The 13,205-nt window shown below is 45.4% G+C and overlaps 1 protein-coding gene across 1 annotated transcript in view; it reads right to left on the bottom strand.

The window, feature by feature from the left end:
- Positions 1-12,531: 12,531 nt before the first annotated feature.
- LOC104983760 (olfactory receptor 9I1-like) overlaps positions 12,532-13,205 on the bottom strand; it is a 3,811-nt gene continuing 3,137 nt past the window's right edge. Inside the window, exon 3 of the mRNA XM_010833282.1 lies at positions 12,532-13,197. Coding sequence (XP_010831584.1) covers positions 12,532-13,197 — 666 coding nt within the window. The remainder of the gene's footprint in view (positions 13,198-13,205) is intronic.

Raw genomic sequence — 13,205 nt, forward strand, 5'->3', positions numbered from 1 at the left:
GCCTCCTCCCACACAGTTCCTGACAATTGTACCTGGAAAAGAAGTAGAATCACCCAGAGTTCCCAGTGAAAGTCAGTAACATCAGAACCAAGACAGCTGTGTTGAAGCTCAGGGTTGTTCTGGGCAAGGTAAAGAGACAGACACTGAGGACTTCCCTGGTGGTCCCTGGTTAAGAATTCTCCTTGCAACACAGGGGACATGGGTTCCATCCCTGGTCTGGGAGGATTCCACCTGCCCCAGAGCAACAGATCCCTGCTCCACACCTACTGGAGCCCGTGTGCCAGAGCTCGCGCTCCGCAACAAGGGAAAGCCCAAGCACACCCGTGAAGACCCAGCGCAACCAAAATAAACAGACAAATCTTAAAGGAAGAAATAGAAACTAGACATTCCGTCACTGCCATTATATCTAGAAGTGCCTTTTCTCACTTGAAAAGACCCTGATGCTGGGAAAGATTGAAGGCAGGAGGAAAAGGGGACGACAGAGGATGAGATGGTTGGATGGCATCACTGACTCAATGAACATGAGTTTGGGTAGGCTCCGGGAGTTGGTGTTGGACAGAGAGGCCTGGTGTGCCGCAGTTCATGGGGTTGCAAAGAGTCAGACATGACTGAGCAACTGAACTGAACTGAACTGAACTGCCTTTTCTCAACAAAGACTGCTTGTGTCCACATGGTTATAATGAGGTAATACCCACTAGATCTATGTTCCCCAGTGTTCAGCTCACTCTCCTTGTCCAACGCTTGCACTTTAACATCTGGGCAGCCCCACAAGCCGTAAGCAGGAATTTGACTTTATGCCTTTTGTGTTAAGAAAATAATATTCAGGCTGGAGACAGTTTTCACTCTCCTGCAGGTTGAATTTGCCCATTCTGAAGAATGTCCCCTTCCCCAAGTAAACTATGAAAGTGAATAATGCAACACTATCTTCTCAACAGAACTTTAAAGCCCAGTTGCTATTTTGCTGCAGTCCCTGGAATTATTTAACCTTTCCAGGTAGAATTTGGCCTGTTGACTACAAGGAGTCACTGATGCCCTGAAAATGAGTAACCAGCTCCTTCCCATCAATCCTGTGACTTTTTATACCCCAGCTTCTCTCATGGCGCTATGATTTCAGCAAATGTTAATTGAGTGCCCCTTTGGTGGTTCAGTAGGTAAAGAAACTTGCCTGCAACACAGGAGACCTGGGTTTGATCTCTGAGTTGGGAAGTTCTCCTGGAGAAAGGAATAGTACCCACTCCAGTACTCTTTCCTGGAGACTTCCAAGGACAGAGGAACCTGGAGGGCTTCAGTCCGTGGGGTCACCAAGAGTCAGACACAATTGAATGATTTTCACTTTCCCATCAATCCTGTGATTTTTTTATACCATATCTTCCCTCGTGGTGTTAGGTTTCAGTGAATGTTAATTAGATGCCTCTTTTCAGTAAATGGTATTGGGAAATCGGATATCCACAGGCAAAAGTTAGAGCTTACCTTACCCCACCTACAAAAATGAATCAAGATCAATCAAAGAGGTGAACATAAGAGCTGAAGTTACAAACCACGTAGAAGAAAATCTAGGGGGAAAGTTCATGACGCTGGATTTCCTGAAGACTTCCTGGCGCTTCCCTGGTGGCTCAGATGGTAACGAATCTGCCTACATTGAGGGAGACTCGGGTTCAATCCCTGGGTTGGGAAGATCCCCTGGAGAAGGGAATGGCAATCCACTCCAGTATTCTTGCGTGGAAAATTTCATGGACAGAGGAGCCTGGTGGGCTACAGTCCAAGGGGTCGCAAAGAGTCAGACACAAGTGAGCAACGTTCACTTTTACTTTGTTCAATAAAGGATTTATATCCAGGATATGTAAAGAACTCATACAGCTCAACAACAGTAAATTTTTAGATGAGCAAAGGACTCGAACAGACATTTCTCCAAAGAAGATATATTATACGAATGGCCAATAAGCACATGAAACAATATTCAACACCACTAACCATTAGAGCAATGAGATCAAGACCACAGTGAAATACCACTTTGCACTCATTAGGGTTGGTAATAAAAAAAAAAAAAACAATATACAAATGTTGGCGAGGAAGTGGGAAAATTGGGGCACTCATGCATTGATGGTGGGAACACAGAATGGTGCAAAACGGTAAGTGACTCCCCCAAAATTTAAACATAGACACACCATGTGACCTAGCAACTCAAGTTCTAGGTATATGCCCAAGGTGTTTACAGCAGGGACATGAGCATACGTTTGTACACCAACATTCATAACAGCATCATTCCCAATAGCCAGGGTATGGAAACAACCTGACGTCCATCAGCAGATGAATGGGTAAGGAAAAATGCGGTGTTCAAAGAGGAGAGAATGACCGGAAATCCTGCCCATTTGCTACAGCATCGGATGACTGAAGGCCATTATGCTAAGTGGAGTCGGTCAGATTCAGAAGAATAAATCCTGCTCAATTCCGCTCACATGGAGTGTCTAAAATAGTCAAACCCTTAGCAACAGAGAATATGATTGTGGTTTCCAAGAGAGAAATACTAGTTACGTCCCAACACTTCATCCAGGATCTTGCACATAGGGAGTTACTGTTATAAAATCCATCTCATTTTCTCCATACCAGTTAACTACATCCAATGTCCATTGTCTATCTCCTCCGTTAGGATACATGCTGTACAAGGACACAGGTTTGTTTTTTGCCAGTTTTATTCAGTGATAATCCTCCCAAACTGACAGGAAAATGTCTAGCATAGTAGCTCCTCAATAAATAGTAAATTTATTAAATTAATGAATAAAATATTTTAGGCGATGTCTATATTGAAAATACGAAGCAACAGGTGTTGTTGTTCAGTCGCCCAGTCGTGTCCGACTCTTTGCAACCCCATGGACTGCAGCGCACCAGGCCTCCATGTCCCTCACCATCTCCTGGACTTTTCCCAAGTTCATGTTCATTATATCACTGATGCCATCCAACCATCTCATCCTCTGACGCCCTCTTCTCCTGTAGACAGGCTATTTTTATAACTTTTTATTTTATCTTGGAGTATAGTCGATTAATAATGTTGTGATTGTTTCAAGTGAACACCAAAGAGATGCAGCCATTCACATACACGAATGCAATCTCCCCCAAAGTCCCCTCCTATCCAGGGAACCTTATCCCTTGTATCCACATTAAATATAGTAGTCTGTACATGTCAACTCCCTAACTACCCCTTCCCCCTAATCTTACTCCACTGGAAACCACAAATTCATTCTCTGAGTCTGTGACTCTGTTTTGTAAATGAGTTCACGTGGGTCATTTTTTTTAGATTCTACAGATCATGTTTGCAGCCCCCTGGACTGCAGCCCACCAGGCTCCTCTGTCCATGGGATTCTCCAGGCAAGAATACTGGAGTGGGTTGCCACCTCCTCCTTCAGGGGATCTTCCCGACCCAGGAATCGAACCCACATCACCTGAGGCTCCTGCACTGGCAGGAGGACTCTTTACCACTTGAGCTACCTGGGAAGCCCAATTCTCCACATAAGGCATGTTTTATGATATTTCTGCTTCTCCAGACAGTCTAATTTTATAATACCTTTTAGGGGGAAACCCAAAAAAGTAAAATTTACTCAGGATAGAATTAGAAACAGTTCAGATATTCATTTCATTACAGAGTCTAATGGACGGAGGGGGCCCTTTTGTTATTGCTGTTGCTGTCATCTGTGTGAGTGTGTGTGAGTGTGTGTGTGTGTGCACACGCTGTGTGTGTGTGTGTGCGTGCACGCTGTGTGTGAGTGTGTACATGTGTGTTCTGTGTGTGTTTGTGTGTGCACACGCTGTGTGTGTGCACGCACGCTGTGTGTGTGTGCTGTGTGTGTGTTGTGTGTGTTGTGTGTGTGCACACGCTGTGTGTGTGTGTGTGCTCTGTGTGTGTGTGTGCTGTGTGTGAGTGTGTGTGTGCTGTGTGTGTGTGTGTGTGCTGTGAGTGTGTGCTGTGTGTGTGTGTGTGCTGTGTGTGAGTGTCTATGTGTTGTGTGTGTGCTCTGTGTGTGTGTGCTGTGTTGTGTGTGTGCTGTGTGTGTGTGATGTCTGTGTGTGTGAGTGTGCTGTGACTGTGTGTGAGTGTGAGTGTGCTGTGTGTGAGTGTGTGTGTGCTGTGTGTGAGTGTGTATCTGTGTGTGTGTGCGCTTGCAGGATAAAGATACGCTGAGATAAAGAAAAGGCACAATGTTCTTTTCAACAGTTTTCAGAACAGTTCATGGTTTTTGAAGAAGAGATAAGTAGAAACAGCTGACACCTTGTTTCCCGATAGGATTAAAAGGATGAACCGTATAATGTCCGTGAAGCACCTTGGCCTCCACGGAATAACCTGGCAGTTGAACCATAGGGAAGCAGGATGCCTACCTTCCTTTCAACTTCTGTCAGCTTTTCCCAACTTCTTGGGTGATTTATTCTCTTCATACACCATATCTGAGTAAGATTCGGGAGAAAATATTGCTTGAGGTTTGATTCAGCATCAAGCAAAATGAGATTCAGCACCTAGAGCTATCTCAGCTTCCTTGAATTCCATCACCGGTAACCAAAATGTTTCATTTTCTTTTTATCCGCTACCTGTCTTGCTGCCCAGAAGAATGGGAGGTCCGCGGGGGATGGTGATGTTGGGGCATAAGCAGCTCTGTTCTTGTGGGCATTTGCACATGGTTAGCATGGCACTGGGCTTCCCTGAAGGCTCGGACCATAAGGAATCTGCCTGCAAAGCAGGAGACCTGGATTGGGAAGATCCCCTGGAGGAGGGTGCAGTGATAAAGAATCTGCCTGCCAATGCAGGAGATGCAGGCTCCTGGGTCTGGAAAGATCCCCTGAAGAAGGGAATGGCAACCCACTCCAGTACTCTTGCCTGGAGAATTCCTGGATGGAAGAGCCTGAAGGGCTACAGTCCATGGGGTCGCAGAGTCGGGCACGACTGAACGACTAGGCATAGCAGAACACATGATGGCATTGTCCCTTCCACGAGTGTGTGTGTGTGTGTGTGTGTGCACTCAGTCATGTCTGACTCTTTGGTGATCCCATGGACTATAGCTCGCCAGGCTCCTCTGTCCATGGAATTTTCCCATCAAGAATACTGGAACAAATTGCCATTTCCTTCTCCAAGGGATCTCCCCGACCCAGTGACTGAATCCATGTCTCTTGCATCTCTTGCTTTCGCAGGCAAGTTCTTTACTAGCTAAGCCACCAGGAAGCCCGTCCCTTTCCTGTAAGTTAGAAAAACAGAATTTGAGCGGGGATCCAGAAAAAGAAATCTGTGGACTATTTCTGTATGTCTTGTCTTGATTATCATGGCAAAAAAGCACTTTTTTGTGGGTTTTGTTGATCCTATCTGAAGTGTTATGACTGGATGATATGCATGGATATGGTGGATACGGATGGCTGCTGCTGCTGCTGCTGCTGCTGAGGCGCTTCAGTCGTGTCCGACTCTGTGTGACCCCAGAGACCGCAGCCCACCAGGCTCCCCCGTCCCTGGGATTCTCCAGGCAAGAACACTGGAGTGGGTTGCCATGTCCTTCTCCAATGCATGAAAGTGAAAAGTGAAAGTGAAGTCGCTCAGTCGTGTCCGACTCCTAGTGACCCCACGGACTGCAGCCCACCAGGCTCCTCTGTCCATGGGATTTTCCAGGCAAGAGTACGGAGTGCGGTGCCATTGCCTTCTCCATGGATGGTATCCATTCTCATACATATATGTGTAAATATGTGTAAGTAAGTAAGTAAATATGTACATATAGACTGGGACAAAAGATCCAAGATTATGTGTTGTGTTGATTATATGCCATAATTTTGCCCTATACCCAGGCCTTTATGTGATAATCTGGTTAATTGGGCCTTACACCTACATTCATTCAAATTAATACATGTGAAAAACAGAAATCACAAAGTATTGGTGATGCTATTTTTGCCAGCTTTATTGAGATAGAATTGACATATGACATTGCGTGAGTTTAAGGTATGCAAACATGATCCAATACACCTATGTACTGTGAAATCGTTTACCACAATGAATGTAACATAGCCTTCACCTTGCATAATTACCATTGAACTGTAGCTGTTACAGTGAAAACACGTAAGAATTACTCTCAGAGCAACATTCAAGTAAAGAACACAGTGCTGTTAACTATACCATGGTGTACATTAGACCCAGAACTTATTCATCTTAATAATGAGAAGTGTTTGCACTGCCCTTTGACCAACATCTCCTCATTTCCTCAACCTGCAGTCCCTGGGACTCGTCGACCTATCCGCCCTCTCTCTCCACATATAAGCAATATCATATGAGTCTCATCTGCCTGCATCGGGTTTACTTCACTCAATATGACAATGTCTGGGCCCACCCATGTTGCTGCAAAAGGCGTTTCGCTCTTTGTAACGGCTGAGTAATCTCCACTATCCACATGTACCACATCTTCTTCCATTCATCCGTTGGGGACATTTAGGCTGCTTCCGTATCTTGACTATTGTAAATAGTGCTGTGAAGAACACTGGGGTGTAGGTCTCCTTTCTAAGCTGTAATTCTGCACGCATGCAGCCGTGGAAGCCTGGGCTGGCTGCCGGTACAGACTGGGTGCTGGCTGGAAGCAGGTGTAAAGAGGTGGGAAGGACTCGGGTGGTTGGCATCTGGGAACATGAACACCTGTGGGGTAAAAAACAGTGAGATATGCCTGGGGTCCCCCGAGGTGGCGGAGCTGGCTGTTGGTTTCCTGGGTGGAGAAAGCTGTTGGGGTCCTCTGCAGAGCAGGTCTCTGGGAACTATGGTCGCCCCCACTATGGGGCTATAGTGAGGGCCTTTGCCCTGCTTCCCTGTTCCTAGCCATCTCTTTAGTCTCAGCTTCACCAGGCTCTGGGTTTGGTAAAACCAAAGTGGTTCCTCTGGGGACACTGGTCAGCCTCTCGGCTGTCCGTTCTCAGGGAAGGGAAGTCTTTCCAGCCAGGGAGTTCCCTGTTGGCACGGAGAAGTGCCAGCCTGGGGGTGAGACAAGGCAGGAAAAATGAAGCTGTCCTTCCTTCCCTTCTATGTGGTCATTCTCAGGCTTTTGTTCCACTGTGTCGACATTTCGGAGGTGGACTCCTGGGCTCTCCCAGAGCTGTTTTTGATCGTGGACTCTTCATCTTTGTGAGGGGAGGAATCCTGGGGTCTCCCACACTGCCATCTTGGTGACATCATTTTGGGGGTTGTTCGAAACAATAAGAAACACACAGCACTTTGGCCTCTTGATGGATTAAATTAAATGGGTCAGTTCAAAGTCTGAAAGTCTGCTCTTCTATCTTTCCTATATCATTTTTGGTAGACTGAGGCTAAAGTATTACAGCCGAAAACTTAAAATTTTGAAACATGATTCCTAAGAGGGATATATTTAGAAGTTGAAAGGGATTTAAAAAAAGAGATTTCAATATTGCCAGCTGGATTTTATCACTCAGTGTTCCCCAGATATACAGAACCAATGGAACATATATATGTATACGATTTTTCTTTTTTAACTTCTATTGGAGCACAGCTGATTCACAGTGTCAGGTTGGTTTCAGGTCTACAACAAAGGGAATGTTATGTTACGCATATACACTGCTGTTTGGTCTCTAAGTTGTGTCTGACGCTTTTGCAACCCCAAGGACTGTAGTCCTCCAGGCTCCTCTGTCCATGGGATTTCCCAGGCAAGAATACTGGAGTGTGCGACATTCCCTGCTCCAGGAGATCTTCCTGACCCAGGGATGGGACCCTGTGTCTCCTGCACTGCGGGTGATTCTTTGTCACTGAGCACCATATCCACTCATTTTAAGATTCTTTTCCCATATAGGCCATCACGGAGTATTGAGTAGCGTTCCCTGTGCTATGCAGTAGAACCTTAGTAGTTATCTACTGCATTTACGGAGAAGGCGATGGCACCCCACTCCAGTACTCTTGCCTGGAAAAGCCCATGGACGGAGGAGCCTGGTGGGCTGCAGTCCATGCGGTTGCGAAGAGTCGGACATGACTGAGCGACTTCACCTTCACTTTTCACTTTCATGCATTGGAGAAGGAAATGGCAACCCATTCCAGTGTTCTTGCCTGGAGAATCCTGGGGACGGGGGACCTGGTGGGCTGCCGTCTCTGGGGTCGCACACAGTCGGACATGACTGAAGTGACTTAGCAGCAGCAGCAATTGCATATATAGTAGTGCACATATGTCAATCTATAGATTTTTTTTTCTTAAGCCACTTGCATGAGGTATGATTGACATACTGAAAACTGTACATACTCAGTATATACAACTTGATGAGTTTGGAGATAAGTGTGTACCTGTGAAACCATGACCATAATCTCTATAGTACACTTTAAAATTTGCTAAAAGAGTACATCTTACATTGTGTTCTTATCACAAAATAATATCATCGTAATAAAAAATAAATAGTGCGGTAGGAAACTTTCAGAGGTAATAGATCTGTTTATGGCAAAGCAGGAGATTTCTCACAAGGACTGGCCCACACAGTTCCTTTTACGGAAGTAGGAATTCCCACAATCCAGGAAACCCAGGGAAGCAGAGGTGTGGTTCAGGGTTCAAACACCAGGGAAAGCGATGGTGTTGATCCCAGTCCAAGTTCAGAAGGAAGCGTGCTCCGGTTCATGCAAGTCAGGAAGAGAAGCTGGCATGAGTTGCCCCCCGACCCCCGACCCCCAACCTCTTCTCTGTGCTCCAGTCAAGCCCTCAGGACTGGAGGGCACCCACCACACTGGGGATGGTGACCTGCTTTACTGAGTCCACCAATTCAAATGCTTATCCCCTCTACCAGCATCCTCACAGACACACCCAGAATTAACGTTTAGCCAAATATCTGCACTCCCAACCCCAGGGGTAAAATCGACACATAAAATCACTGTGATCGGACCCTATTCTCCAAAAGACCGTGTAGCGTCTGTTTTGGCTTAGTGGTAAAGAACTCACCTGCCAATGAAGGAGACATGGGTTCAATCCCTGGGTCAGGAAGATCTCCTGGAGGGGGAAACAGCAACCCACTCCAGTCTTCTTGCCTGAGAAATCCCACAGACAGAGGAGTCTGGCGGGCTACAGTCCATGGGCTTGAAAAAAGTCAGACATGGCTTAGTTACTAAACAACAGCAGTGTCTATTTTAACAATGAGTCCTGCCAATGAGATAAGTGAAAATTCTTGGCCCAGAGCCTGGTATACATTAGACACTATGGGAATGTCTTCATTCATTTATTAATATACTTAGGTGGAAATGTAACATAAATGCAATTTCCTCTAGTGCCTTATCTCATCACCAGAAGATGGGCCCCTAAAACACGCTCAGACTTCATCTGCATTTCATTCACTTGTGCACCCCTGAAGCAACTTCATATACACAAGTACTGTGCATGCGTCAAAGGGCATTCACGTACAGGCAAAGGCTGCTGCCACCCACCAAGATTCCCTAAAGGAAATCAACCTGAATATTCATTGGAAGGACTGATGCTGAAGCTGGAGCTCCAATCCTTTGGCCACCGGATGCGAAGAGCCAACTCATTGGAAAAGACCCTGATGCTGGGAAAGACTGAAGGCAGGAGGAGAAGGGGACGACAGAGGATGAGACAGTTGGATGGCATCACCGAGTCAATGGACATGAATCTGAGCAAACTCTAGGAGATAGAGAAGGACAAAGAAGCCTGGTGTGCTGCTGTTCATGGGGTAGCACGGAGGAAGAACCACGTCAAATAGAAGTGGGGGGAAATGTGAGGCTGCTCTCACCACTACTCAAACAGCACACTCATTGTCTCGCATTTTTCTCATTTATTTATTTTTTAAATGGAAAGTTTTTCCTGCCTTTAAGCATGCAAGAACCCTCCAAGGGGCGATTTCTTCAGCCCATTGACGAAGTCTGGCATATAGCAGGAATTACTGAACATGTGTTGCCCTCTGAAGAAAAAGTAGTTGTTGATCATTTTGATGAATGGACACCAGGTGCATACCTGATTAAATCCTGATTGTGGTTAGGTCCGCAATCCAGAGAAGAAAAGGTACACCACATAAAAAGCGGATGCCTCCAAAAGTATATTTCCCCAAATTCACCATCTTCCCAGAATCGGTCCTATACCAATAACATGGTCGGACACCCACATGTTATCTTTCTCTGGCCTAATGTGTATTCTAGAACAAAGCATACAGTACTGGAGGGCAACCAAGCACCTCTTCCTGGAATACACCACTTGTTGTTCTTTTGATGAAGTGGGTCTCTTTCCCTCCATCTCCACTACCTAAGACTGCCCCCCTTCCACCCAGTCTCACTGCAGCCAAAGGGATCTTAAATTTCAGAGAAGATTATTTCATCCCTTGCTTTTCAAGTAAAGTCCACAAGTCCCTAAGCGAGCCTGCGAGGCTCTCCATGACCTGGTTTCTCTTGAATTTAGCAGCTGAATCTCACACTAAGCCTCTCACTCATCAGGCTGCAGCCACTCCGGTTTCTCAGTTCCTCAAGGCATCCTTGCATTTGCAACTCCTTCCATCTGGAGTGGTAACCCCATCCTATGACTATGACGTACTTACTCTTTAAGCCTCAGCTTAGCGGTCAGCTCCTCAGGGGAGGCTTACCTGATCTCATCAAACTGAGTCAGAACCCTACTATACAGGGTAACAGTATCCTGTGATGCTTCCTCTCTTCCCCTTTCCAAAATCACATCAAAAAATTAATTAATTGGGTTCAGTTCATTTCAGTCGCTCAGTCGTGTCCGACTCTTTGCGACCCCATGAACCCCAGCACGCAAGGCCTCCCTGTCCATCACCAACTCCCAGAGTTCATTCAAACTGGTGTCCCTTGAGTCGTGATGCCATCCAGCCATCTCATCCTCTGTCGTCCCCTTCTCCTCCCACCCTCAATCTTTCCCAGAATCAGGGTTTTTTCCAATGAGTCAGTACTTCGCATCAGGTGGCCAAAGTATTGGAGTTTCAGCTTCACCATCAGTCCTTGCAATGAATGTTCAGAGTTGATTGCCTTTAGAATGGACTGGTTGGATCTCCTGTTGTCCAAGGGACTCTAAAGAGTCTTCTCCATCACCACAGTTCAAAAGCATCAATTCTTTGGCTCTCAGCTTTCTTTATGGTCCAACTCTCACATCCACACATGACTACTGAAAAACCACAGCCTTGACTACATGGACCTTTGTTGGCAAAGTAATGTCTCTGCTTTTTAATATGCTATCTAGGTGAGTCATAACTTTTCTTCCAAGGAGAAAGTGTCTTTTAATTTCATAGCTGCAGTTATCATCTGCAGTGATTTTGGAGGCCAAAAAAATAAAGTCTCTCACTGTTTCAATTGTTTCCCCATCTATTTGCCATGGGGTGATGGGACCAGATGCCATGACCTTAGTTTTCTAAATGTTGAGTTTTAAGCCAACTTTTTCAACTGTGTCGTGGCTCAATATCTATACCCTGCATTCTAATCTCCATGAAGGAAAAACCATGTCTTTCTTATTTACTATTATATTCCTGAACTTAGTGTTATTTCTGATATGTAGTTGATAATCTATAAATATTTGCTGAATTGATGAATCAGATTGTGGAATCTCCATGGAGACATTTCCCAAGTAATATTTCTAGTGGACGTGAAGGTCGTTAAAAGGTGGCAGTCAGATTCATAGTCATCTGTCTGCAGATGATAAAGTAAATGTCCTATAGGAGATGGAAGTGCTGGTTTTCATTACTGGAGAACAGAAAATAGCTTGAGTGAACTGAGCCAGATGGTCCATGAACAATGCTTCAGAAATAAAACAGGGATCCTGACCTTTGGTGATCAAGAAATATTTCAAAAGTTATCCATCAGGCTCAGTTCAGCTTTACACCAAGATCGAACTGTTTTCAATAATTAATGCAAGTCATTACACCTTTCTTTGATTCTGCAGTGTCTTGGTCCTCTACAGTACCTCAGGAAGTAAACTAACTTGAACATTTTCCAGTTCACATCTATTTTCCCCTTTCTTTCCTCTATTTTTCTTCCCTTATTTTCTTCCCCTTGACTCTTCCATGACAAATACCTAAATTATACATGATTGAATGTTGAGGATCCAGTTTCTTTTGGACAAGGTTGATTTCTACCCCACTACCCACAACCAAGGAAGATGACTATCCTCACTATGTAAGCAATAAGCTACTGCATTGTAAGTATTCAAAGTCCAGATGTTAGCGTGATGGGAAAAAAGAAACTGTGTAGCTGAGAAAACAATCAGCAATATTCAGGATGGTTCAGAAAAATAAATTTCACATTTTATAGCATCTTATCACTTATAAAGTCCTTCAGCACTCAATTTCTCTTGAGACTGGCTTTAATCATAGCTAGGTAATTTTTACTGGTGTGATAACTGAGGCAGAGAATTTCTGGCTCAAGGTCACAGAGTTAATAAAGCAATTACTGGAACCTAAATCTACTTTTTTTTTTTTTTTTTTTTTGCCTCCATATGTCTCTGTAATTATCAGGTCTGGTTTCTCTATTACAAAGACAAGCTAAAAGCCCAAAGGATTATCTGCAGGAGCTTCTGAATCAACTGAGCTCAAGTCTTACTCTGCTTGGGAAACCTTCATCCTGCTGAGAGCTCTCTTCAGAGCCTCCTTCACTTCTTTGTTCCTCAGGCTGTAGATCAGTGGGTTCAGCATCGGGATGACCACAGTGTAAAATACTGACACGATCTTGTCCTCCCAGAGAGATTTTCCCATGTTACCTTTCAGGTATATGAATATGAGCGTCCCGAAGAAAAGAGCCACGGCAGTTATGTGAGAAGCACAGGTGGAGAAGGTTTTGGCTTTGCCGCCAGCTGAACGAATCTTCAGAATGGCCCGAATGATGAACAGGTAGGATATGAGAATCACTGAAACGCTGGTTGCAATGACCAAGAAAGCTAAAAGGTAGATCACCCGTTCTCGTGGCCTGGTCTCACTACAGGCAAGCTTCAGCAGGGGAGGGAGGTCACAGAAGAAGAAGTCCACGTGGTTCGACTTGCAGAAGGAGAGAGAAAAGGCGCACCTGGTGCGGACCACGGAATTGACCGCGGCACCACCGTACGCCCCGGCCACCAGCCCCAGGCGCGTCTGGGGCGTCATGGCCGAGGCGTAGAGGAGGGGGTTACACACGGCCACGCAGCGGTCATAGGCCATCACGGCCAGAAGGAAGCACTCAGCACTAGCACAAAGGGTGAAGAAGAAGAACTGGGTGGCACATCCCTCAAAGGTAATGA

The sequence above is a fragment of the Bison bison genome, unplaced genomic scaffold, assembly GCF_000754665.1.
Source record: "Bison bison bison isolate TAMUID 2011002044 unplaced genomic scaffold, Bison_UMD1.0 scf7180017863408, whole genome shotgun sequence".
In the NCBI taxonomy this organism is placed as follows: domain Eukaryota; kingdom Metazoa; phylum Chordata; class Mammalia; order Artiodactyla; family Bovidae; genus Bison; species Bison bison.